This window comes from Oxyura jamaicensis, chromosome 18 (genome assembly GCF_011077185.1).
Source record: "Oxyura jamaicensis isolate SHBP4307 breed ruddy duck chromosome 18, BPBGC_Ojam_1.0, whole genome shotgun sequence".
Taxonomy (NCBI): Eukaryota; Metazoa; Chordata; class Aves; order Anseriformes; family Anatidae; genus Oxyura; species Oxyura jamaicensis.
Window position 1 is genome coordinate 5,370,370 of NC_048910.1, and position 26,491 is coordinate 5,396,860.

The following is a 26,491-nucleotide window of genomic DNA, read 5'->3' on the forward strand; positions in this document are numbered from 1 at the left end:
TGAGGTGCATGGCAGCGCAGTCTCCTCCAGGCAGCAGCCCCCAGCAGCTGTCTGAGCTGGGGCTGATTGCCCGGATGAAATCTGTGTTGTGTTTTGGGGTACAGACCCGCTGACGTGCACCCAGGTGTCGGAAGGAGCAGGCCAGGAGTGGCCGGCTCTAAGGTGTGGTGGCTGCACGCGGTGGCAGAAGCCAACAGCAGGAGCTGGGCGAGATGGAAAGATGCAAGGCTGGGGTGTGGCGCTGGCTGGCTGCTGGGATGTGACACAGCTGTCGTCACCGCAGAGGGAGGGGACAAGGGCCTGCAGCAGCCATGAGGCTGACAGATACCAGCAGTGCTGTGCCGAGGTCTCCCTGCTGGGCACAACTCCTGTGCTGGGCTCTGGCAAAGGTGAGGATGCCAGGAAGCTCCCTCAAAGGGCAAAAAGAAAAGTGAAATTAAATAACACAGAATAACGTTTATGTGTGGGAGTACCCTCACTCCTGCACGCTTCGATTTGGATCCTTTTAACCTCTGGCACTGCTGCGCTTTGTGTCCTGCTGGTCCCAGGGGGAGCGGGTGTCAGAGCCCGCGTGGCCGAGGGGCGAGCAGGCACCCGCAGGGTGTGCCTTTAAGGGTACACCTGGCTCGGAGCCCTGACCCGCCTCTGTGCTCAGCGTCACCCAGCTCTTCCTCCTTCCCCGGCGGGGTTTCTGTTTCTCTGGCTTCTTTCCCTCACTGCCCCGATCCCCAGCACAAGATGGCTTTGTCCGTCTCGCCGAAGCTGGAGGAGAAGCTGGTGTGCTCCATCTGCCTGGAGCTCTTCAAGGTGCCCGTCACCTTGCCCTGCGGCCACAACTTCTGCGAGCGGTGCATCAGCGACCACAGGACCAAGCAGGAGCAGGCGGCCGCCGGGGCCAAGCAGAGCTACCCATGCCCCGAGTGCCGCCAGAGCTGTGAGTCGCAGCTGGAGCTGAAGAAGAACGTGACCCTGTGCAAGGTGGTGGAGCTGGCGCAGGCGGGCAAGGTGTGGGTGCAGCAGTGCGAGGTGGCCCACGGCGGGCTGTGCCCGCGGCACGGGCGCCCGCTGGAGCTGTACTGCGAGGAGGAGCAGCGGTGCATCTGCTGCGTCTGCACCGTGCAGCAGTGCCAGCGGCACCGGCGGGCGCTCTTCGAGGACGAGCACTCCAGGAAGCAGGTGGGAAACTGGGGTGGTGGGAGGTGAGAGGGGTGCGTGGTGCAGCATCCTCTGCTGCTGACCCCAAAGCCAGGGCTGCGATGTATGTGATGAATGCACTGAGCAGTGATGAGTGCAGGGCTGCGATATGTGCACTGAGCTGTGCCCGGCCTCAGCTGAACTGCCACGGGCCCTGGAGATGCCACCGGCACCCAGCGGGCTCCCCCAGACACCGGGAGCTGTTGGAGCTGCAGAGATCTGGGTGAATCCATCAGCACGGGTTAAATAAACATCACCGTAATATTTGTGACCCCCCTCCCTGATCTAGAGAAAACAGCCATAAAGACGCAAAACAAAGTAAAACCCCTTTGTGTCCCTGAACGCAGCCTCCCCCCTTCCCAAGCCTCATCCTCCCCCGTGAGCCTTTTCCTGGAGGCTTCTGGGGGCAGAGCGAGCAGCAGCGCACTCTGCCACGGGGTGCTGGTGCTTTCCTCTGCAGGCCCTCCTGGAAAAGTCCCTGAAAGAAGCCCAGGAGGAGTCGGAGAAGATCGAGCGGGCGTTGCAGGAGCTGGAGGAGCGAACGCAGAGCATCAAGGTGACGCCGTGACCGCCTCGGCGCTGGAGCCACGGGTGGGAGCGCGCTGGGTCTCACCGCTCTTCCTCGCCAGGACTCCTCCGAGGGGCTCAGCTCAGTGATCCTGAGCAAATTCACCCACCTGGAGAAAGGTCTGGAGGCTTTCCGGTGTCAGATGGTGGCCAAGGTCGAGCAAGAGCTGGTGGCGGCGCTGGGGCGCGTGGAGGAGGACTCCAGCACCCTGAAGGATCACCTGGACGCCCTCAGACAGCACCAGGAGCAGGCACGGCACCTGCTGGCCTGCACCACGGACCACAGGACCTTCCTCGAGGTACTGTCCCGCTCCTTGCCCCGTCACACTGGCCGTAGACATTTTGGGGGCGCCCACCGGGGAGACGCGGGGTGTGTGCGGGCAGGTTTGGGAGCTGCTGCTCCTCCCCAGGCTGGTGCCCGGGTGTCTGTGTGTCCGCCCGCAGGAATTCCCCCGGCTCCCGGCCTGGGAGAGCCTGGCGGTGCCGCCCCCGGTGCAGTTCGACGCGGCCGGCGTGGTGGAGCCCGTCAGCGAGATCCTCGCCGACATCTCCCGGCTGCTGCTGGAGGATTTGCCCGGTGCCATGACCCCCAAAGCCCCCGACCCTGTTGTTTCAGGTAAGCTCTCTGCTTGCGGGGCCACCCCACAGGGCTCCACGTCACCTAGGCCATTGTCACCGTGCTGGGCACGGGGTTGGGATGGGGACACGCGGCTGCTTTCCAGCAGATGGGCATCGAGGGGACAGGAGGGGCAGGGGTGGCTCCCCTGTGTGTCCCCTCCTTGCTGGCAGCACACGTGCCACCTCTCAGGCCTGGACAAGATGGATTTCCTGTTCCTCCTCCCATCCACAGGATGGGTTTTTGGGTGGCGTCACTCAGTGTGCCTGTCCCTGTCCCCAGCAGGCCCAGTGCAGCCCAAGGGGACAGAGATGAAGGCAGCGACCCCTGCGACCCCTCTCCCCAAGTGCCAGATCCGAGCTGAGCTTCTGAAGGGTGAGGAGCATAGGGGGGGGGAGGGATTTTTGGGCTGTGAAGGGGCTCGTTAGGGGGACAGCAGCACCAGGACCGACTCTCACATAAAAATGGGGACTGCCAGTGCCTGGCATTGGGTTGGTCGCTGCAGATCATGCCCTAGATCCCCTGTCTCCCATGCCCAAATGCATCCTTCCCTTCCCCTCCCTGGGCTGATCCCGCTCTGATTCTTTAGGGACCATTTCCTAAATGCTCCTCCTCCCATCTCCTCCTTGCTGAAAAAAGGAGGGATGGAGTATTTAGGGCTCTTTGCTCAGGTCACATTCTTCCCAGGAAGGCAATTGGTGCCCATAAGGGTTCCTTCCATCAAGTCCCACAGACTGTTCTCAGCATTATTAATAGAAAAAAGCAAACAAACAGAAAAACTTATTTATTAGCAGCAGACCTAAGCCCAGAATAGCCAGCCGGGCCAGGTTGCTGTGGGGTTCTGGGGCTGGCAAGTGCCAGGAGGAGTTGCTACTACCTGATGAGAATAATTCCCTGCAGTTCCATATTTGCTCATCATCCACCTGGTTCTCCTATTTTTCACTCTTAAAATCAAGCGCCTCTCCTCCAAAATTACCCCTGAGCTGCTGCACGCTCGCTAGGTGCTGCTGGGTTTATGCTTTCCCCCCGTGGGCTGTGCAAAGCGCGGCGTCCTTGTGCCCCCCCAGCTGTTCCTGGGCTCTGCTTCTGCTCCTCGTAGCTGGGGGGCACAGGCAGCTATTGCCCCCACCTCGCTCCTCTTCTCCTCCGAGCCAGCTGCGCGTTGTTCCCCTCTGTTTTTGGGGCAACCCTACGTAGCTTAAACCACTCCAGCTGGCTCCAGCCTGGAGACGTTAAGGTGAGACCGAGCATTTCGGCACCGTGGGTGCCGTTTCTCTCCTTAGACCACCGCAACCTCACCTTCGATCCCGACACGGCCAACAAGTACCTGGAGCTGTCGAAGGGCCACCGGCGAGCCAGGCACGGCACCGGCGCCGCGGGCGGCTGGCAGGAGCGGGGCCGCCCCTTCGAGCCCTGGCAGGTGCTGTGCGCGCAGGGCTACGGGCAGGGCTGCCACTACTGGGAGGTGACCATCTCCAGCCACTCCGTCATCCTGGGGGTGACGTACCGCGGCCTCCCCCGGCAGCAGCCGCCGGGCCACAAGTTCAGCATCGGGCTGGACGGGGGCTCGTGGGGGCTGCAGGTGCGGGAGGACAGCTACCTGGCCTGGCACAAGGGTCGGGAGGAGAAAATCCAGCAGCGGCTCTACGCCGAGCTGGGGGTCCGCCTGGATTACGGCCGGGGGCTGCTTTCTTTCTACGGCCTCGGGGAGGAGACGCAGCTCATCCACCGCTTCCACGCCGTCTTCACCGAGCCGCTCTACCCCATCTTCTGGCTGTGCGAGGGCCGCACCATCACGCTGGGCCGCAGGGACTGAGCTCCAGCCGGCCCCGTGAGCGCCGTACCCGGGGCTGGATGGGGTTCAGTGACTTTAATGAGAGCCCAAGAGGCCAGGCATCCACATCAGCCCCGATTTGCATATGCAAATAGCACAATGGTGACACATGACAGGCAGAAGGTGTACTGGTGATGACCTTGCAGTGGGATGAAGGCCCTGCTGGCTGTGCAGGGGTGCAAGGCCGTGCTTCTCCTCTTCCTCCCGTCCCGGCAAAAGCCCCCAGGCCTGGAGGAGATTTGGGGTGGGGGGCCCCAGGTGCTACAGGGAGGCTGGTGCAGGTCCCCAGCCCTCCCTATGTCCCCTTGCAGCTCTCAGAGGTGGCAGAGCTACTTTCTGGGGCACCATGCTGCAGCTGCTCTCTGTAAGATGCCGCTTTCCCCAGTAAAGTGCTGGTTTTCTACTGGTTTGACCTCGGTACTGGTGGGAGCTGTGGGACCAAGCGGTGCTGGCAGGGCTGAGCTGGGCACCCCTGCTCCCCCATCCTGACGGGGCCAGCAGCAGGAAGCAGCCCCTTCGAGGCGGCAGAAGTAGCAGGTGCTTTATTTACCGCAGCGCTGCGATAAGGAAACCTGCTTTCCTACAGCTCCACCCAAGATTGTTCTGGTGCAGGAGAAAACCTGAAGCTTTGAGGCTTTTCCGAGGGTGAGAGAGCAGCTCCGGTATTTCCCCAGGGCTGCTGGGGAGGAGTGACTGGGTGAAACTGGGCACCGGGTTCAAAGGTGCTGGGGCCGCACGTGGCAAGGAGCCAGCTCGCCTTGATTCCTGCAGGGAGAAGAGGCCTGGAGGAGGAATCGGGCTCAGCTCACTGCGTTCCCTCCTTGCACCTCCCAGCCCTGTCCTTGGGTGAGCTGGCATGGGCCTGGGAGCTTATCCAAGATGAAAAATGGCCTCTGTAGGGGTCACCCCGTGTCTAGCAGGCAGCTGCTCAGACGGAAAGCACTTTGCTGCCTCCCTGCCCCATCCTGTCCCCATCCCCGTCCCATTCCCCCCCCTATTCCCTTCCCTATCCCCATCCCATCCCCATGCCCACCCCATCCCCTCCAGCTGCCTCCCAGCTCCTTGGTGGCCCCGAGGACCAGGACACCGGGTGCCCTTTCCATCCCCGGGCATGGACTCGGGGACACGGCCGCTGCCCGGGGGGGGTCCCGGTGCCCCCCGCCCGGCCCCGGGGTGCGCGGCAGCGCTCGGAGGAACCGAAAGCCGCGGGGGCCGGGGCTCCCCGACGGCGGGCAGGAGGCGGAGCGGGCGGGCGGAGCTCGGTTCCCTCCCGCCCCACAGCCGCCTTTGGGGCCGCGGGGGCGAGCAGGGATGGAGGCCACCACGGGGAGCAGGCGGCCGGTCCCCTCCGCCGCCACCTCGGCGGCGTTGAGGCTAGCGCTGGCCGTGCCGGGTTTGCCCGACGGTCCTTTCGGTTGCCCCATCTGCTTGGATATCCTGAAGGATCCGGTGACGGTGCCGTGCGGGCACAATTTCTGCCAGGGTTGCCTGGGGAAGCTCCGGGGGAGGACGGGCTCCCCCCCCGTCGGCGGCGGCGGCGGGGCGGCGGCGGGCGGGGCGGCGGCTGCTCGCTGCCCGCTGTGCCAGGAGCCCTTCCCGGCGGCTCTGCGGCTCCGCAAGAACCGAGCCCTGTGCGAGGTCCTCCCGCTGCTGGGGGCGGCTGCCGGACCCGCGACCACCCCCGTCGAGGCCGACCCGAGCCCTCCCGGAGCCGGCTCCCCCCCTCTCACCTCCCCCAGCCCGCTGATGGCGCCGGGAGCCGAAAAAGAGCAGCCGGAGAGGGGAGAGAAGAAAGAGGAGAAAAAAGAGGAAGAGGAGGACGAGGAGGAAGGGGAGCAGGGGGTTTTGTGCGACGTATGCCCCGAGGGGGCTCGGGCGGCGGCGGCTAGGTCGTGCCTGGTGTGCCTGGCGTCCTTCTGCGGGGAGCACCTGGAGCCCCACCGGCGAGCCCCCGCTTTCCGATCCCATCGCCTGGTCGCTCCCCTCCGGCGGCTGGAAGAAGGGCTGTGCCCCCGCCACCTGCAGCCCTTCGACGGCTTCTGCCGAGCCGAGCAAACGTGCGTGTGCCCCCACTGCCGCACCCACGAGCACCGAGCCCACGACGTGGTGCCCCTCGAGCAGGAGCGGGAGCTCAAGAAGGTGCGTGGGGGGCTACGGGGGGATTTGGGGGGATGTAACGGGGCGAGGGTGGGCGCTGGGTGCACCGTGAGGGGTGGGGGTTGGTGCTGGGGATGTGGGGATGGGGTTGCAGCAGGGTGTCATCCGTGGGGTGGCCGTTGAGCCCTGTTCCCCACGGGGAGCCCTGTCCTGGTGTGGGGTGCGTGCCACTGGGGTGCCCTGTGGGACGTGGGGTGGGCAGACTGATCCCGTTGTCCCTTTGGGTTTGGGGATGGGGAACACGGGCACGTGGGATCTCCCCAGCCCCGCCACCCCAACGGGGTGCCCGCCCTCTCCGTCCCGTTCCCACAGCTCCGTCAAGGAGGTTTTGCTCCACGCGCTGGCTCCCTGCCCGGCTGCTGCTCCCGCTCCATGAGCCCTTTGTGTTGCGCCTTTTGGCAGCAGGGTTTTTTTCCGTCACTCCCATTCCCAGATGCGGCTGAGTCACCTCCCAGATTCGCACCCCGCGAGCACCCCTGGGGCTCCTGGCACGGGCCTCCGCGGGGCGCAGGGCGATGGAGCTGGCGGTGTGGTGGCATCGGGGCTGTCGGGAACCTCGGGGGGTTTGCTCATCCCAGGCGTGAGCCTGGGGCGCAGACGCCCAGCGGCAGCCCCAAGGCGGCTCCTGCTCCTTCGTGGGCTCCTGGGGCTGCGGGGAAACCCTTCTGATTAGTCATAGGGACCTTAAAATAGAAAGCACGCGTGATCCCAGCTCCGAGGAGCTGCTGGTCCGAGACAGGCGCTGCACAGTGTCGACTCCATCACCGCTGTCTGCGGGGTGGGAATGGGGGACAGGGACAGTGTCTGCCCCAGCTCTCCAGGCACAAGCACTGCAGTGACCAAGCTCTGGGGGAGAACCGACCCAGCAAAGGGTGCGATGCTCTGCTGGCACCCAAGGGACCGGTCCCCGTGATGGGCAATGGGCCGGTGCTAACAATAGCCCACCAGGAAACGCCGTGTTCGTACGGTGCTTCCTTTGCAGCAAAACAGCACCCTGTGCTCCCGAGCTGTTTTGCTTTGCTTTTACAATAAATTTCTAGGGTCCACGGTGCTCCTTGGCTGCCTGTTGGTTTCTGCACCAGTCCCAGGTGGCTTTTTCCAGCCTTGGCTGTGCAGCTTGCTGGTGCTTTCTGCAATCACTGCCTGAGAACGAGCACAGTTTTGCTTTCAAATTCCTGGTTTGTTGTTTCAAGCTGAGAGGGCAGCGGGGAGCACGGAGGTGGGCACTGCACTTCGCAGCCCGGTTGCTCTTCTAGTTTTGCTAGAAGTAATCAAGCGAGAAGAGACATTTACAGGTTGGATGGGTTTAGAGGGTTCCAGAGGGAGCAAATGGGGAAAACAACTCGTCATCTCCTTGCACCCTTCACCTGAAGCCCAAAAGCAAAGTCCTGTGGGCTGTGGATTGGCAGGGTTTATTGCTGGGCTCTGAGCAGGGCGCAGAGCTCAGCGCTCACCCTTTGTGCCCACAGGCCCAGCAAGCCAAATTCCTCAGCAATGTGGAGAACGAGCTGGAGGAGCTGGCCGTCACCGTCACGCAGACCAAGAAGATGGTGGAGCTCATTAAGGTGACTGCCATGGCCCCGCACCGTTAGCAGGGGACGAGGGTGCTCCCCTCCTGCTCCTCGTGACACTGACCCCTCTCTTTCCATGCTCAGGGTGTCGCCACAAAGGAGAAGGAGCGGGTCGAGAAGCTCTTTGCAGAAGCCTCCGAGGTCCTGGCAACCTTCCAGAAGGAGGTGGCCGGCTTCATCGAGGACGGGGAGCGCTCCATGCTGCGGGACGCCGAGCTTGATCTCCGCTGGAAGGAGGAGAGGCGAGCCAAGCTGGCCCAGTGCAAGCAAAACCTGCAGAACGTCCCCAGCAAGGACACCATCTACTTCCTCCAGGTGCTGAGGGGGGGGTGCTCGTGGTAAGGGGAAGGAGCTGGAGACGCTGTCTTTTGGTTTTGGTTTTGATTCCTGCAGAGCTGGGTGCTGGCAGCCCTGAGATGGGAGGCTGCAGGGTCTCCTCTCTGTTTGCAGCATCCTTTTGTCTCCCCACTGCTGCAGGATCGGGCTGCCAAAGCTTTTTTCTCCACCACCTCCCTCCTTCTCCAGGACTCAGGAGAAATTGATGCGTTGGCCAGGCTCGGTATTTGGGTGTGGGGTCACAGAGGTAGAGGTTGGGGTGCCCCTCTGCCCCATCCTGCACCCACTGTGATAAATGATTAAGTCCCAAATAGGATTTTTGTGATTTATTAAGCGAATAGAGGCAAGCAAACAGCGCTGGGTGCACCGGGAGTCTCTGCTCTACCAGGACGCACACCTGTTACATCAGGTGGTTGATTTTTATGCTCCTAGACTAATACATATTCATCACTATTCCTAGAAAAGGTGGGGTTATTATAATTAGTTCCCGGAATCCAAACCCTCTCTGGACGCATGCGTAGCAGTCTCTGGTGGTCTTTCTGGGGGTCTCTTGTGCTGAAGGCTCCTAGTCTTCCTCCCAGGCTTTGTCCTTCGGTCGTCCTTCAACTCCCCCTTTCTCCTTATTTGCTGGATCTCTTTGCTGGTTATCAGAGGCTTGCGCAGCGTCCCATGCAAAAGTCAGCAGTTTCCTAAAAAAAACTCTTTGGTCCTCTTATCTCCCAGACTAGAGTCTCAATGTTCACCCTTCAAACCCTCTATTTACACAAATTGCTGGATCGTTCCTTTGCATGATACAAGAACTATGTACACTCATCACTCTGTTTTTCTTAAATAGGAGCTTATATTTCATCATGCGGCCCTAGCATTGTTCCATACTGACACGAATCAAATAAACACATTTCACACACCCTGGCCAGCAGAGACCTTTTGGGGAGGAGACGGGCATGGTCCTAGCCCAGCTTTGAAAGGGAGCAAAGAGAAGGCGCCAGGAACACGTGGCCAGGCTCTCCTCCCTTCTGCAAGCCTGATTTTGGGCCAAGTCCTGCGAGCTGCCAGTTCCCAAATCCTCCGGGGCAGGGTGGGGTTGCGGAACAAGAGGCAACTTCGGCGTGTTTGAAACCTCCTGAAATTCTGTCTTTTTTGGCTCAGGAGTTTCAAGCCTTAAAAATAGCCATGGAAGACAACCTCTCCCCAGCTTCGAGCTTCCAGAACGAGCTCAACTTCACCAAGTGCACCCAGGCCGTGTGCGCCGTGAAGGACATGCTGTCGGCCGTCTGCAAAAAACAGTGGGACCGCTTGCAGGGGAAAGGCGTCGACGGGCTGAATTTCCAGGAGATGGAGGAAGGTTTGTGCCCGCCCGGCCCCTCTGCCCACGGGTGTGTGTGCAGGGCACCCAAATATGTGTCTTCCCTGCGTGGACGGGAGATGCCTGCGGGCTCGGGGGCTCCTGGAAGCGCTGGCCCCTCTCTCAGGCACGGTTGCACAATCGCTGTCTGTGCTAACGCCTCCTCCTTGAGGTTTTATGAATTTTTCCACGGAGACCAGAGACTTGAGAGGCAACAAACAGCCTGGGAGTTAGGCAGGGCCCTGCGGGAGGGGGCAAGTGGCCAAAGTGGCCTCCCGTGAAAGGGGACCGTTTCTTCTGGGACAGGAGATCCCCTCATCAGGCAGGCTGCGGTCTCCCAGGGCTGCCAGGGATGGGAAGCCGCGGTGGCTGGGGGTTTGGGACTCCCTGGCTGAGCTCAGTCATCCAGGCTGAGCTCCCTCCTGTCCCTCATTTTCCTGGGGGAATCGCAGCCGGTTCCTTGCCCCCCTTCCCGTCCCTCTGGGGTGGCAAAAGCATCCTCTTTCTTTTCCTGATCCCGCAGGGATGTGCAAGGAGAGTTGGAGACACGGCCACAGCTCAGGGCGATGCTTCAGTAACACCCTTGGCGGTGGCAGCTCTTTTACTGGTGGCAAACCCTTCTATGCCTTTTATTTTTTTGCAGCGATGACCAAGTCACGGCTTCCAGACAAGCCGAACAATCCCGCCTGCCTGGAGAGCCGTGATTACTTCCTGAAATGTAAGCGTCAGCCTTTTGCTTTGACACTTGTTGCCACGGCCCATCTCCCCTCTCTCCTCTCCCCGCTGGCTCCATCCCGCTTGCCCGGCAGGCGCTGGTCCTGCTGCCGTGCGCCAGAGGAAATATTGCTCAGCTAACGGGGAAGTCTCCTCGCTTTCCTGACGACGGCCCTAATCTGTTTAGGTGATTTTTTTCCTAGCCTGTGGTTCTGCCAGAGCAGCTGCCAGGGGGCTGTAGGCGTGTAATTTTGGCTGCCTTCCAGCCCTGGGCAAATTGGATTCTCGGTTAAATTAGATCGGGGTTTGTGCGTCTGCCTTGTTTGCCGCAGGGCAGCGGCGGGCTGCAGGCCGGCGGCAAGTGCGTGGCACGGAGCGGTGGTTCGGGGGCTGTGCAGGGAGCGCAGCTGCGGCGAGGCAGGGAAGGTTTGGTGGAAGGAGCATGGGGGAGAGTCGTGTGAATTGAGGAAGCTGATGGTGGCCAACTGGCTGCAGCCCAGGGGTGCTCTGTTGGGGAGCTGGGTGAGCGGGTCATGGCAGGGTGAGGAAGAGGAAGGTCTGGAATGGGGCAAGAGATCGGAGAGCCTCACTGGGGCAGGCGAGGAAGGGAGGCAAAGCTCTTCTGGGCTCTCTGTGGTTGCCTGAAGCCTGCTTTCATGTGGGATGTTCCTATTGCCAGTCTGTCAGGTGGATTCTCTGATGTGTGATAACATGGTTGGGCTCGTTTTGCAGCCCATCTGCTCTCTCCTCTGCCCAGTAACCTGTATTCACCCTGGGTATGGGAATGCCACAGTTTTGAGCCCCTTACCCTCATCAGCTGAAATCAGCCATGGGATTTAAAAGCAAGAGGACAGGGTGATGGCTTACGGATGCTGCAGAAAACGAGCTGCTTGGGGTCAGAAAGGAGCAGGGGAATTGTTGAACGCTGGAGCAGGGGATCAGAGCAGGGAGGGCTGGGGGGATTTCTTCCCTTGTCATCCTCGTGTCTTCTTCCTGCCCTGCACAGTTGCCTTCATCGTTGACCTGGACAGTGACACGGCCGACAAGTTCATCCAGCTATTCGGCACCAAAGGAGCCAAGCGGGTGCTTTGCCCCATCCCCTACCCGGAGAGCCAGATCCGCTTCATCAACTGCGAGCAAGTGCTGGGCATGAACCTCATGAACCGGGGCAACTACTACTGGGAGGTGGAGCTCATCGACGGCTTGGTGAGCATCGGTGTCGTCACCGAGGACTTCAACCCCCAGGAAGCCTACAGCTGCTGCCGCCTGGGGCGCAACTGGAAGTCCTGCTGCCTGCAGTGGAATGGACAGAACTACGTGGCCTGGTTTGGGGGCTCTGAGTCTGTCATCCAGCAGCCGTTTTTCCACACGATCGGGGTCTTCTTGGAGTATTCAGAAAAGACCCTGACCTTCTATGGAGTCAAGGACTCCAAGATGACGTGCCTGCAGCAGCTCAAGGCCTCGCCTTCTGGGGAGTTAGACCCCTTCCAGAACACGATCAACCAGCACTTCGCCTCTCTCTTCTGGTTCAAGCTGAAACCGGCCTTCTTCCTGGAGAGTGTCGATGCCCACCTGCAGATCAGGCCACTGAAGAAAGATTGCGTTTCGGTGCTCAAGCGCCGGTAACTTCCCCGAGGGAAAGAAAGGCCCAGGAGGGTCTCTCCTACAGCAGGCTGCCACCATCACTTCCTTCTTTGTGTGTCCAGGGTCGCGATGGTCCTCTCTTGGCGCAACACCTCGCTCAGAAGTGCCACTACATCACAGAATCAAGCCACCTAGGTTGGGAAACACCTTCGAGATCTCCAGGTGGAACCATCACCCTGACCGACCGAGTCCCATCACCAGGCCATGTTGGGGTGCCGGGCTGCCCGTTCCCTCTCCTCCCCACCTGCTCCCGCTGCCCGGCATCTCATGTGGGTCCCTGCTTTGTGCCTTGTGTGTCACCACCACTTTTCATAGCATGGGCTCAGCACTGCCCGCATGCTGCTTTCTGAAGTGCCTTTGCAGCAGCAAGCCCGACGTGGATGGGGCAAACCCCAAAGCCTCTCCCTGTGGGGCTCGACACCGATTAGTGCCACTAATGAGAAGCGAAAACCTCTGCCTTCCCCCGTGTTTGGGATGCTGTGGAAAAGCCACGGTCCTGCATGTGCTGGAGCCCTGGGCTGTTCCCTGCCACGGCCAAACATCCCGGCTGGGAAAGGGGAGAAATGCCAGCACAGTTCCTGCCTTGAGAAACAAAGGGAGCAGCCCACATCAGTTTTGAGGATGTGCTTCCAGTAAATGCTGGGGAACTGCTTTCAGAAGCCTTACAGTCAAAATACCCCTCCCTTTTTTGATGACCCTGCTATTTTAGGGGATTTTAACACTGTTGAACTCCCAATTCTTCAAGTACCCTGGGCACACTTGAGCTGTAAATGTACCCCATAACTTAGAGAGCTTTTCAAGTGACAAAGAGGTGCTCTGAGTATTCCCAGGGGCAAATGGTGTATCTTAGGGAGAGCTGTGCATCAACAAAAGGTAAAGTCAGTTATTAAGTGACACTTTAAACTCTGGGAATAAGTAACAATTAACAAAAACTACTCTCAAGCCAGTGTCCCTTGTGGGAAAGGTGGAAACTTCAGGCTGAGAGGCAAAATGCCCATTCGTGTGTCCTAAAGGAGCTTTTCCAGCTCTGCCCTGAAGACATTACAGAGGCGGCACAGTGTGGCTCCTGTCTCAGCCCGCCCTGCCTTCCTCCAAGTTTATTTTTTCTGGGATTAGTTGGCTACCTACCTCCTGAAGCTTGCTTTACAGAATCATAACGCTGTGTAATATATACCTAGTGAGAAAATATATTGGGCCAGATTCTTTGCTGGCGTGAATGAGTCAGTGATGACGCACCAAGAGTCAACAGGGATGGAAAATGTCCCACTTAGCTAAATATACAATATATATCTTTATGTATTCCCCAAAGGATAAGCTGGAAATGATAGTGGTATATTCAAAGGGAGACAGGGAAAAAAGTGAACATGGGGGAAAAAAAGGCAGCCACAAAGCCAAGAGGTTTAAAGTTCTAGCCACGTTTACCTAACCAGTGAGGCTTGAAGAGCTCCTTTACCTGTGCTGCCAGCTCCCGTTGGCATGGGCAGAGGTCCCAGCAAACAGCCACTGCTGTCAGCTCTCAAATGTGGGGCTGAGGGCTCTGAATGCAGCATCCCCATCCCCAGGGCAGGGCTGGAGCACTGGTGCACAGAGGGGACTGCTGGGATGTGCCCGAAACTGCTCCTTCTCAGCTCCTCCTGAAATGCTGCAAGCGGTGGGATGCAGGGTGTAGGTCTTCCCGTGAATGAAGGGAATTTCCCCGATGTCCCCTTCTCAGGACGAAATCGTCACGGCCAGCGGGAATGCTGCCCGGATGCGAATTCACTCCCCACGTCCTGAGCTCCTACCTCGAAAATGTTTTGTTGCGCTCGCGCCAGTTTCCCTCCTGCAAAACAGCCTTTGCACGAGGTGTCAGCAGTGACACTGCGCAGGCATCGGCGCTGTTTTGTTAGCAGCGGAGAGCATTTAGTATCAGAAATGCCTTGCCAGATAAGAAGGCTGGAGACGTGCGGCAGCCCGTGCTTGGTGATGTGCTGGGAGGAAGAGGAAGGCAACCTTGATCTGTGCTGCACGCCTGCGGGAAGAGATCTCGCATATGGGCTGGTGTCTTGGCTTAGTCTGGGCCCCAAATGTCATTTATTCAGGCAAAACTCCCACCGTTTGCAGTGAGGAGTTTTGCCAGAATAAATACAGTGGATCTGGGCCTTTGCCCCATTTTGTTTGGCCGTGGGCGGGTTGATGGCTCCCTGGGGGAACAGCGCGCTTGATCCATGATCCCTCCCTTCCCTGTGTTGCCCAACGCTAAGACGCGAGCCTCTGCTCCTTGAGGGTTTGAGATGGCTTGCAGGGATCCAACACTTTTCCTGTTCCATCCCTGCGGCTGCAGGAGGACGCATCAGGAGCCTGGGCTCTGCTGCTGATGCCACTGCTGTCTGTGGCAGGGGCGACTCACTCGATTCCTGTCTGTCCCCGTAGCTGGGGTGCTGATGTGCAGCTTTCCAGAGGGTTTGGAGAGCTCCTGTAGATGCAGTGTGTTTGGAAAGTGTTATCAAACCCTCTCCTTCCTGCTGCTGTTTTTTATCCTGGTTGGAAGTGCTATAAATCCTGGTGGTTTAGGGCATAAAGCAAATTCTGACCGATTTAAGACAGGGGCAATCCCTCCAGGGTGTTGGACCAGAGCTTGCTCTGTGATGCCAATAATTTGGGGTGTAAACTGGAATGATTAGGAAATGTGCACTATACCAGCCTTGGATATTTTTTTTTTCTGTAAATGAAAGGATAAACACAGCATGTGGTGAGTTTAGATAGATAGCACTTTGCAATTTAAACAGCCTTTCCGTGCTCCCTTGAGTTATTTTTGCTGTCACAGTGTTCCTCTTTTTAATTAGGATTTTTAAATATACATTTACTGTAGAGTCTTTTACAGTGTGTGAAGAAACTGTATCAGAATAATATAATGTTGGTGGAGACTATGATTTGCCATTAAATGTTACACAAACATAGCTCTGGGTTGTCTCTCCTTTAAATACCAAACCACTGAAGTTGTCCTATTATCCCCTGTTTATATTTTCCGTGTCCTGTACATCTGGCATCAAATAGCAGAGATTTTATTTTCCAACAGTGTCTGAGGGGTTTGTGCCAAATACACATTTTTATTGCTCGAGTACAAAAGGAGCGGAAGAATCCTGGAATCCAACAGCAATAATGTCAGTTCGGGGCAGTTCAAAACAATGGATGTCTCAATTCCCTCCTTGTCTCTTTTATACCTCTGTACTCGACTTAGAAATAACAAAGTTGAAAGGAACAGGTTAGGCATTTTTTCCTTAGTGTTTTAATCTGAGTATAAATTTCCAAGGTTTTCCATGTAACAAGGAGGTTTAGAGCTTCCCATGCATGCCAGCACTTTTTTTAAAATGAAGGCTGAGTTTCTTAATACCAAATGTCAGCTGGAGCTATGAGAAGAACATCACTGGGCAAGTATTAGTTCATGAGATGTGGCAGTGCTTCAGCTGGGAGCTTTGGTGGAAGCTGCGTGAATGTCTGCTACTGACTTTAATAGGAGAGGAATCGAGGCTGTTTGTTACAACCATTTCTTAAAAGGGAAACTTACAACTTATTGAAAAAGCGGATATGAAAAGCACAAACTTGTGCTTTTCTTGCCAGGAAGTGTGCAGATTATGTCACTGCATTTATTTAAATTTGGTTTCCATTGTGTAGCATTTCTCATTTTCCCCCTACCCCAGTTGATTCCCAGGCACTCAGAAAGAGCTGGAGGGGGCTGGGCTGCAAGCACTGCAGGGAAAAGCTCAAAGCCACGTAAAAAGATAAACTTTTGGATAATGTATGCTCTTAATATATATTTGTGTATTATACTGGTTATTGATATGAGGAGCCCTTTTAATGAAATTATGCAATCAATTTTTATTTATTTATTTATTTATTTATTTTTTAAGAGCTAACTCCTGCTTGCTCACCTGGAGCAGCAGATTACACCCTACCTAAAGCTATGCTAACACCATGGATATTTTCCTGTACCCAGATTTCCTCCAGGCAGACAGGGTCCTGTCTTGTAGGGTGGCTGTTCAGTCCTTCCAGAGTAACCCTTGTGAATATAAAGGGGTAATTTTAGAAACCCAAAGCATGGTGGGGATATCCAATATTGGAGGTGTATGAAACACAAAATATGCATTAAGCCTGAATTAAAAGAATGACGGAAACCGAGCAAGCATATTTGCTATTAAAGGGACTAAGCCTCACTTTACGAATAGTACCACCAGATTTGTAAGATTTTTATTCTGAACACCTGAATTCTGCCCCAACCACGCAGTGAAAGTCCAATTTTGTCTCCATTTCTTTTACTTATAGGCTTTTCCCTGGAAGAGGCTTCCAAAGAGCATTAAAATTGCTTGTGGTTGCATGGTTTCTGTACAAAAAAAAAAAAAAAAAAAAAAAAGAACATGTGTGCAAAACTGGATAGCCTGCTAGGAAAAACATTTCAGCCGCTAGTGGGCTGGCCTGGAAATGTCTTCCAAAAAAACAAAACAAAACAAAACGTGCAAACCACAAGAAAATACAAGTGGATTCAAAAGCTGTCAGGGTGCTGGGTGAAATCCCCTTGCTTTCTTTGTGAGCAGCGTGGCATGAACTAAAATGGGAAGCTGGGAAAACTGCTGCCAAATGAGGCAGGCTCCAAATAACTTAAATAATTTTATTATATATGGTCAGAGGGCCGTGTAATCAGATGATTAATGGGTTTGTAAACATGTTTAGGAGGTCTCCTGAAAAGGAGACTCCTTGGATTATCCCTCCTGTTATGTCTAGAAAACAGAAAATTTAATACAATCTCAGCAGCTGGCTGGGGCTCAGTAAATTAACACTGTCTGTTAATTGCGGAGGGCTGCCCGACCCCTCAGGGATGGGGAGGCCGCAATGGGTGGGTCCCGGGAGGCTTTCTGGGGGTGGATGGAGGTCGTGAGTGAAGCTGCGGGATGTGATTCTGGGCAGAAGGGGGGTGGAAGCACCCCTAACAGCGCTCAGTAAGCGGGCCGGGAGCCATGACCCCCACGTCAGATTTCTTATTTATTTTTTATTTATTTATGGGGGGGGGGGGGGGACATGGCGCCGGGGTCAGAAGACTACAACTCCCATCATGCCCCGCGCGCGGCGGAGGCCCATCCCACCGGCATCTCCGCGAGCCGCGCATGCGCAGCGCGGTCCCGAGGCTGCGAAGCGGCGGCGGCGGCTGCGGCCATGGCGCTGAACAGGAATCACTCGGAGGGCGGCGGCGTCATCATCAACAACAGCGAGAGGTGAGGAGTCGGCCCGCGGCCCACCTCCGGCCCCGGGGGGGGCGGCCTCGGCCCCCTTCCTCCCCTCTTCAGGGGGTCCGGTGGGGACGGGAGGGGAGGGGGGAGAGGGGCGGGGCGACGGGGGTCACGTGGTGCTGGGGGGGGCCGCGCACCCCCCCCGCCATTTTGTGTGTGTGTGGGGGGGCAGTTTAACCCTTTCGGTGCCGGGCTGGTCGGGGGGGGGGCTGGCAAAAAGTGTGGGGCCACCGGCAAAAGGCCACGAGTGCCGCGGGTGGTGGCACCACCCCGGTTATCGAAGGCCGGGGACGAGGCTGAGTTCCTCCCAACCCCATTCTCGCGACTGCGATGCCCAGGCAATGGCTTGGACCTTCAACAGCCGCGTTGCGTAACCGAGCCCGAGCAGCGCCCGCTTCAGCAGCCCGTAGGCGGCTGTGGCGGTGACCCAGGTGAGGGAGCTCACCCGGCAGAAATGCAGCGTAACTTCAGAAATAAATGTACTTACGTTGGGATCTTGATCAGTTTAATTGTCGAGATTCGCTGCCTGGCTGCGCAAGCAGCAGCAGCTGTGCCAGCCCGGTGAGGAAGGAGCAGAGGGCTGAGAACCAGCAGCCAGTGCCCCTGAAGTTGCTGCAGCCAACAACAACGACAAAAAGTGCGAGCCAGGCTGATTTTTGTCTGCTGAGCGCTGCCCTGAAGTTAAACCCAGGTATGGTAGGTCAGTAAGCTGTGTGCATTTGGCCCTTCTGCCTGAGCTGTAACACCGTGTCTCTTCTCCCGTCTTGTTGGCAGCGTTTTGATGACCTATGATCACGTAGAAATTACCTTCAGTGATATCGAACCTATGCCAGATGCCTTCAAAGGGACCAAGAAAGGGAGTGTTTTCTTGACTCCCTACAGAGTAAGTAGTAAAAGGCTTTATCTTCTGTAAGGCGATAGATGTCCTTCATGATTCAGTATTTAAATGCTCTCAATGCATGAAAGGATAATCTACTACTCCTTGAAGTATGGCCCATTCTCCCCCTCTGGGGAGCGTTATGAATACATTGCGTATCCTGTCTATTTGTCAAAAGATAATAAATCTGATTACTTTCTGTACAAGCAGCTGTTTAGTCCATTAGGCGGCTTCAGAATTGGAAATTAGCAGTGGTCTGGAAATGCTGAATGCAACAGTTCAGCTACTAAATCATAGCTGAGGGGAGCAGCAAGTTCTCTAGAAATTGGTAGGAGTATTATCTTAGCAAGTGTAATCTTTCTGGATGGTTTTATTGCCTTGAGGCTTCAGTTTACCCTTGTGACAGTTTTGTGTAGCTTAGGGCTTGCAGAAATGACAAGGATCTTTAAGTGTGGGAAGCAGCTTTAGTCCATCAAAAAGTCTCTTCAGATAATACATTGGGGCTGCGTTTCCTGTTTGTTTTAAACACCCTTTGTAATGTTGCTTTCTTTTTTTAGGTTATATTTGTATCGAAGGGAAAGGATGCTATGCAGTCTTTTGGGATGGCCTTTTATTTGTTGAAAGATTGTGAAATTAAGCAACCTGTCTTTGGAGCAAATTATATCAAGGGTACAGTGAAAGCAGAGGCAGGAGGTATGTATGGTACTGATATGCAGTTAAACTGAGATACAGGGTGTATAGTTTGTAGTGAAATAAGTATGCAGTGCAACTTAAACTTGGATACTGACCACATGGGTTTTTACAGTACTGCTAAAATCCGTTTCTCTCTTTGAAACCAGCAGCTAAAAATATTCCCCTTGTCTGCTGTCTGCACAGTGACAATGAACAGATCTGTTCTGTAACTGATCTCATTCCTGCCCTCTGTACAAAATTCTGAGTTCAGTCAACCAAGTGATCTCACTGAATAAACATCAGAGCAGAGAGCAGGCAGCGGTGGCAGAACTGAGGATGTTGTTGAGCTTTGGTCAGTTGAGCTTATTTCTTAGTTCTGGGTCCAGATCCTTCTATGAAAAACAGTTGTGATCCTTTCTGGATCTATGTGGGTTTTGAGGTGCCGATCTCCAGAGCACTGCTCTCCATCATTTCCTGTGAAATTCAAGGAAAAGCATGTTACTGCCGTAGTGCATCTTGGAAGTAAAATGCCACTTGCTTGGAAAAGAATGAACTATCTTAAAATTAGGGACTCTTCAAGGGGCAGTTTCACAGTTCCATATTATGTTCAATTGGAAGATTCTGGTAGACTTTCTTTCAATATTTTTTAAAATCACTCTTCTGTGCTTCTGCTTTTTACCAAGGCATGGTTCAGTAAACTTTTTTTCATCTCTAGCTTGATTTATTGTTAGCTGTGTCACTGCAATCGCAGTGCTTAGGAGGCTTCAGTCTATTATCCTGAAATCAGCATTGCAGCTTCTGTACGGGAGCAAAACGGGACCATCCAGCGTGAGAGAAAGGCCGAGCAGTAAGGACAAACACTGTAAACTGTGTGAAAGGCAAACTGCTTCAGCTAAAATCTCTGCGAGTTTTCCCCAGAGGCAGTCTCCTTTAATGAGGATGTTGCTTTAACAGCCACGAGAGTCTGGTTTAGCTCAAAAGGTTCTTTAATCTACATGTCCCTTTTCAGCACTGACACAGCTACTGCTTTGAGGCATTGTTGGGACTGTGGGCTGTGCATGTTTTTCTCTTTTAGCCTGTAATATGAGATGTCACTAATTTATTTATTTCTATTATCCTGACTTGATGTATTTTCTATGGACTCGTAATGGATTTACGTGGTCTGTGTTTTTCATTAAGCTCTTTGCTTCACCGGGCGCTCAAACTCCCAAACTAATTTATAGCTGACAGTTAGGTGTAGTTGCAAAAGCCTTCTAGCAAACAGGATTAACAAAATCCCTGTCTCCTGCGCTAATCTTATACAAAGCTAGAGTAAATCCAGCACTTCTGATAGCTTGGTCTGTTGGCAGCCAGTGTGATAACAGGCACAACTTCAGAAAGCTATTGAATGTCTTCCCCCGTTGTACTTCTCCGGTATCTCTTGACCTGAAAATAATGTCCCGTGTGAAATTTTCTGATAATAGGGTAATTCTGTTGCTTTATCTGCAGTTTTTTCTTGGACATTTGGGATAAGCTCTTTAAAGAATTATGTACAGGACATCTGTAGGTAAAGCACAGAAGGTAAATAGCACCAAAATGGCTTCTCCTTAACTGTGAATTCTGTCTTTCCTCCCTGCAGGTGGCTGGGAGGGATCTGCCATGTTCAAGATGACTTTTTCAGCCGGGGGCGCTATCGAGTTTGGACAGCGAATGCTGCAGGTGGCATCCCAAGGTATGGGAGCCTAGTGGTCTCTGCCACTTAGTTTTTTGGGCTTGGGAGGCCTTGCCTTAATCTTACAGCAACGGCAGTTTTAATTTGGAATGGGTTGGATTCCAGTCGGTGTGAGTGTCAGGCTGTAGCTGCAACTTACTTGCTTTAAAAAAACATTTTATTTTATTTTTCACATGCAACAAGCAGTGGGTTTATTAGGATTGGAGCTTTTTTTTTTTTTTTCAGATGGGGACTCTTAGTTTGTTGTAGTTCTTGGTCCGCACGTTATGCAGGTTTGATGTTCTGATGGGGTGACTTTATCTTTACTTCTTTAGCCTCCAGAGGTGAAGTGCCCAATGGAGCTTATGGCTATTCTTATATGCCAAATGGATCCTATGCTTTTGCACCACCTGCAGCTAATGGGGGCTATCCATACCCACCACCTCCTCCTGGTAAGTCTGAGAATGGGGATTATTCTAGCTAGCAAGAGTTTGAATAAGTAAAAAAGGGAAATAAATGCTAATTTTATGTTCTCTCTCACATTGGATCTGATGCCTCGTGTAACTTGTCTCTCAGTTATTGCCTCTGGCTTTTTTTGGGTGTATGCTGTGACCCACCCAAAGGAGTTAAGTCTTTTGCTGTGTTATCTCCTTTCCTGACAGAGTTTTATCCTCCCCCCCCTGTTGGGGGTGCAGATATGGGTTACATGCAGCTTCCACCCCCGCCGTACCCAGGGCCCATGGAACCCCCCACCACTGGTCCCGATCTGCCTTCCACTCCCGCAGGTAAGTTGTCTTCAGGTGAATTAGCTCACAGCTGCTTTATAATGTCCACAGCACTGGTGCTGGGGAGAATTGGGCAGACATTCTCCCATTCCAACAGCTATGCAAAAATGTGTAAGGGATCATTGTGTAAAAGGCTGAGGCTGTTGAGCATCAATGTTATTGCTCGGAAAAGTCACAGCTTTATTACCCTTACTGAGATCTCATGTCTTACCTCTTGGGGAACTCAGCATCAACTTAGAAGCTCCACTTAAGTTAAAATTGTTAAGGGAGAGTGCTGAGGGAGCCCCCCTCATCTTCAGCCTTGTATATCCAGCTCAGTGTGGAGGCCAGCCTGGTTCTCACCAGTGCCATCAGCAGATACTTTTCAATTGGATTTATTCTTGTTGTGACAAGAAAAACAAACAAAAAAAACACCCAACACTTGTGATTCTCCTGTTGTGGTAATCTTGCTCTGTTAGGTCAATAAAAAGAAATTGGTGTTGCAGTATGTTTCTTGTCTGTGTTAGTTAGCAAATATGTCTTTGCTGGTACATGCTCCCTGTTTTCCCATTTCCCTCTAACCTGTTTGCTTTTGCTTAAGCAATTTGGAACTGAGGAACAGATAATGGAAAGGAGCTGGGGAAAAGTCAGTCTTGTTTTTATTCGTTTTGGATTTATCGAAATGATTTTGAACATGATTTTGAACAGTCTGCATGTGGGAAAAATGAGAAATTAGCTTTTGTGGTTGGACAGAACCATAGATTTCTCATAGATAAGGACACTTATCTGAGTAAGCTTAACTTGTCTCTGGTTTGAAGAAACAACCAATCATCACTGAACTATTATTTGGAAGATGGCACCGATCCAGATGGGCATACAGGACTTTTATATTCTGCAGAAATAAAGGACCTGGATTGTCTTCAGAAATTGCCTCCTACTAAGTAAATCCTCTGAGCTGCTATAAACTTGTGCTGATTTTTGTTTTGTATTTTCACTCCCAAGAAGGATGGTTGGTTGACTGCCTTTTTAAGGGTTATTGTCCGTATTCAGGCAAAACAGCTGTTAGTGTTTATATGTGGGCTAACAAGCAACTTCCAGGTGACATTTCCAAACTAAGTCTTGGTCTGTTTTGCCTCCAATTTGACAGTCCTGTGGCAGCTGAATCTTTGCTGTTCAGAAGAGTTAATGCTTGGTTGTTGTGTTTATATTGGAGCTATTTTGGAACTGGAGGGTTGATAAGATAGTGCTTTGTAACAGTTAATGGCTTAGACTGTGGAACTTGGATTATGAAATTTCTCTGTATGTCACCAAATCTGTAACTTCTGTTTCTGTGACAGCTGAAGCGAAAGCTGCTGAAGCTGCTGCCAGTGCTTACTACAACCCAGTCAACCCACATAACGTCTATATGCCCACGGTAAGTTCATCTATCGTTTGTTTTTCTTTTTCAGTTTGAGTATTTGCTGTCTGCAAAACCAGTCCATGTTTCCATCAAGGTCTATGCTAAAATCAAGTTTCTGCAAGGGTTTTCTGTTCGTAAGGGAGTCAGAATCATGTACAAGTAGCAAAGGTTCAAAAGTTCCATGTTGTGTTAGCAGTTCTTTTTCTCAGTGACACAGCAAAGTTTGTCTGAATCGATTGTTTTGTTTTCCTTAGCTCTGAATTGATGTTCTTTTATTATCTTTACTTCAGGACCAGCCACCCCCTCCTCCGTACTTTCCACCAGAGGATAAGAAAAACCAATAAGCTACCACAGAACTTCTCCACGACTCATCGCTTTCTTAATTCCCATTTTGGCTGAATCTTGGGGCATAGTCCATAACACTGAGGAGTAGAGCCTTACCTCAAGGCAAATGGCTTTCCTGGACTTTAGTGGTAGATACGTGCAGAGCAAGGGGAGAGAATTCAACAGCCTTGGTACCTCGTAGAGCTCTGAGGGTTTGCCGTCCTACCACTGTATTCCCTTCTCCTTGTGCACACCATCACTAGAACTGGAGATTCTTCTTGTCTGTGACAGTTTCCTTTATGTCTGTTTCCTTTCATGCTTAAATTGTACCTCTTTAGAGTAAGCAACTGCTCCAGACTCATAATTAACAGGCTCATAATGTAGAAACAAGGCTGTTGGGGGGTATTGACTTTACCTTGTTGTGCAGCCAAGAGTATCTCTGAACACAGGGATATCTTTGGGTATCCCTCTCCACCCAGGAGTCGCATCCAACTTTTCCCTCCCCTACTGAGAAAGGGCTTCAAAAGGAACCTTTGGAATCTCAGAGGAAATAGATACCTGCTAAATTTAATAGGTATCTATCAAACCTTTTTTTTCAAATAAGTTGTTCCAAACCATTGTGACAAATAATCTGATAGCCCTCCAAGTTTTCCTGCTTTGCACTATGGTGATGCTGACAAGTTTCCTTTTCTTTTTTTTTTTTTTTTTTAAAGAAAACATACTGCCCTTGGCTGATGAGTAGCATCTAACTAGTTATAGATCATATGGGAACACTAATTTTCTGTTGTCTCTTTTTTCCAGTTAGATATGTGGGCTTGAGATCACTAAGTCCTGGATATTGTCTTTATAGTCATTAATGCACTTTTTTTTTTTTCCTCTGCTGTAACACAAGTTACACCTTTTGGCCAGTGAAGCATCTTAATCCTGTGGTTTAACTGGTGAATTAATAGGTGATAGGGAGAGAATAGTAGCTTCTGCCCTGGAAGCGCTTGAGAGAATATGCAAAAAGGTGGAATAAGTTGCTGGGTATAACGAAGCTGTGCAGCTGAATGTTGTTTAATGCTGTTAGTGTTCCTGGATCAGCTGTGAATTCACTTCTTGGTAACTGGAATGTCAGCTCCCTGGACTGAGGGTTCAGGCATTTTCCTTCCGTGACATTGGTGCATTGATCTCATTAGCAATGACTGTAGTGCTCAGAACCTCTGCAGGGCTGGGCAGTAACCAGGTTGTGAAGCTGCATTGTACAAAGCTTTGCACAAATCAGATTTTACTGACTTCTGACAGTGTCTGTGAGAGAGAGAGAAGATCTGTCCCAGCAAGTGTGAAGAAAGATCATGTGCTAGGGAACTGCTGAGACTTACTGCATGCAGGCTGCTCGGAGAGAAAAACGGTCCACCTCTTGTTTTCTTTTCATTTGAGTCTAGGTGATTAATGAAATTGCTACTCTCTGTGCACTGACTTTTCTAGAATTGCTACTGCAGTGATGTAAAGAAATGGTTATTTAAAAAAATATATATTTATTTTAAAAATGTTTGATTAATATATTAATGTGAAATGACTTTTGAATGCAGATTTGTTTTGCTGAGACTGTGAAGTAAAGAAATCAGCTCAAAAATTAGTGTTGTGCATTTGTGTGTGTGTCTCAATGGGCAAAGTTGACAGCAACTTAGTAGCTTTGGATGAGGGCAGAGAGAATTTAAACAACAGCAAAATTGCTTGGTACAGAGGGATTTTCTTCTTGCCTTGGCTCGTCATTGGTGGCATTAGTCACTTGATTTCTCTTGAATTGGGCTTACTTTGTGAAATGATAATCAGGAGTTAAATCTTTACAAATGCCCATTTCCCGGACCCTGTTGTAAATTGGTGACGCAGCTGCTCAACGTTTTACAGAGATGGTTGTTCTTTCCAGACTAGTGTCCTTGTAACCCTTTGCAATCTATTGCTGAAAGTAGTCATTGAGGAACGAAGTTGAGTTAGTAGACAGCGAAAAAATAGTGCCTCTAAAATCTCTCTAATTACCAGATGGCAATTCCTGATTTTATCCATTTATTATTATTATTTCATGTTCTGAGATGTCTGGACAGCTGTATTCAGCTAGCTCTGAACTCTCTAAGGTGGTGTGGTTCTGTCTAGTAGCTCTTCTTCCTGGAAAACCAGGAGCCAAACCTTGCTTGGCTTTGTTCCTTTTCTGAGCTCTAAGTAGCCACCTCAAAGTCCCTGGACCAGCTGCTGTGGACATCTTCCAAATTCTGCTCTTCCACATCGTATTTGTCCTCCCACATAACTGTTTTACTGAGTTTTAACTGTTTTAGGCTGGCTGATCTACTTGGGTTTGTTTTCTGTAGCAAGAGATGGGTGGAGAAGGAAAGCATTAAGACAGATGTTAAGACAGATGTTACAGCTCAGGGAGAATGCAATAAATCCTGTTTTGTGAATTAAATTACTTCAATTCTGGATTTCTTGAATAATTATCAGTCCAACTGTAAGAGACTGCAGGAAGCTGCTGCTGTGGTTCTGTCACTCTGTACTCTAGGGCTCCTACTCTGTTTCGAAACATCTGTGTCCCACTTACACTCTACTCCCAGACAGATATTCCTAGAGAACAGTTTGTACAAAGTCTCCAGGTCTCTAGCCCAGCACCACTTACAGTACAGCTCTCCTGCAAGCAACCAGCACGTACACGAGCTGTTCTATTTGTTTAATTATTTTTAGTATCCTTCCAACCAAGTCTGCTTGAGAGAAGAAGCATTTAGCTACTTTTTTTGGATGAGAACTTGGCTCCATGGCTCAAACAGAGTCTTTTCCATCAGGGCAGGCAAGTGGTAAGATCTGCAGAGAGACCATGATGTTTGCTGCCTTAAAAAGTAAATAAATGAGTGGGTGAGTCAGGCTAGAAGAAATAAAGTATTAGTCTCCTTAACGTGATGTTAGTGAGCTAAATCAGTGGTTTGTCAGTGAATGCCAGACCTCAGCACAGTCTATGGGGAGGAGAGAAGGAGCAAGTCAAAAATGAGATTGATCATGGTCTTCTTGGTACATTTGGAGCAAGATGGTGAAGATTGAAACAAGTCTGGGTGATGCTGAAGCTCTGGGGTCAAATGGCCAGGCTAGTCACGCAGTAAGGTTTGTGCTGGTATTAGGTTGAGTGGAGCTGCGTGGTTTAGGAGGGGGCAGGTTTTGGGCAGCTAGATGCTGGTGAGAATCTCTGCCTTGCTCATTAAAACCTGAAAACCCAGATTTGTCTTGGCTATTTGGCACTCACTGATAGCTCCCTGATAGGAAGACTGAGCGGTGCTCAGCTTTGTAAAGGGTTTAGAGGGGCTTGAAGGATTGCTGTCCATGTACAGGGGCAGATTTTAAATATTAAAGTAGAAAAGTTGTACTGAAAGTTGTCTTCTGCTCTGGAAGTGGGGATGGGAGTAGGGCAGGAGGAAATGTGTTTGAGTATGTCTCCAGATCTAATCTGTGCTTGAGTGATTCATCAGTCAGAAACTCTGTCCAGTCAACTGTCAGAAACTGTCCAATG

At 52.4% G+C, this 26,491-nt stretch overlaps 3 protein-coding genes across 4 annotated transcripts; all 3 read left to right on the forward strand.

Annotated features, from left to right (window-relative positions):
• The first annotated feature begins 553 nt into the window (after positions 1-553).
• TRIM65 (tripartite motif containing 65) lies at positions 554-4,429 on the forward strand. Its single transcript, XM_035342227.1, has 6 exons — positions 554-1,176; positions 1,655-1,750; positions 1,824-2,060; positions 2,206-2,377; positions 2,663-2,752; positions 3,661-4,429. The coding sequence occupies exons 1-6, from the start codon at positions 739-741 to the stop codon at positions 4,191-4,193; spliced, it is 1,566 nt and encodes a 521-aa protein (XP_035198118.1). The 5' UTR covers positions 554-738; the 3' UTR covers positions 4,194-4,429.
• A 999-nt stretch (positions 4,430-5,428) lies between these two features.
• Positions 5,429-14,917, forward strand: TRIM47 (tripartite motif containing 47). 2 transcript variants are annotated; one of them, XM_035342225.1, is made up of 6 exons: positions 5,429-6,350; positions 7,838-7,933; positions 8,024-8,254; positions 9,425-9,620; positions 10,267-10,338; positions 11,341-14,917. In XM_035342225.1, exons 1-6 carry the CDS (start codon positions 5,523-5,525, stop codon positions 11,958-11,960), a joined length of 2,043 nt encoding a protein of 680 aa, XP_035198116.1. In that variant the 5' UTR covers positions 5,429-5,522; the 3' UTR covers positions 11,961-14,917. The 2 variants fall into 2 exon arrangements, with proteins under 2 accessions (XP_035198116.1, XP_035198115.1); XM_035342224.1 differs by having other exon boundaries at positions 5,435-6,350; positions 10,264-10,338.
• A 2,155-nt stretch (positions 14,918-17,072) lies between these two features.
• Positions 17,073-24,583, forward strand: WBP2 (WW domain binding protein 2). Its single transcript, XM_035342228.1, has 8 exons — positions 17,073-17,224; positions 18,014-18,122; positions 18,674-18,809; positions 20,407-20,499; positions 20,814-20,930; positions 21,141-21,263; positions 22,580-22,656; positions 22,932-24,583. The coding sequence occupies exons 1-8, from the start codon at positions 17,166-17,168 to the stop codon at positions 22,983-22,985; spliced, it is 768 nt and encodes a 255-aa protein (XP_035198119.1). The 5' UTR covers positions 17,073-17,165; the 3' UTR covers positions 22,986-24,583.
• The last annotated feature ends 1,908 nt before the right edge of the window (positions 24,584-26,491 follow it).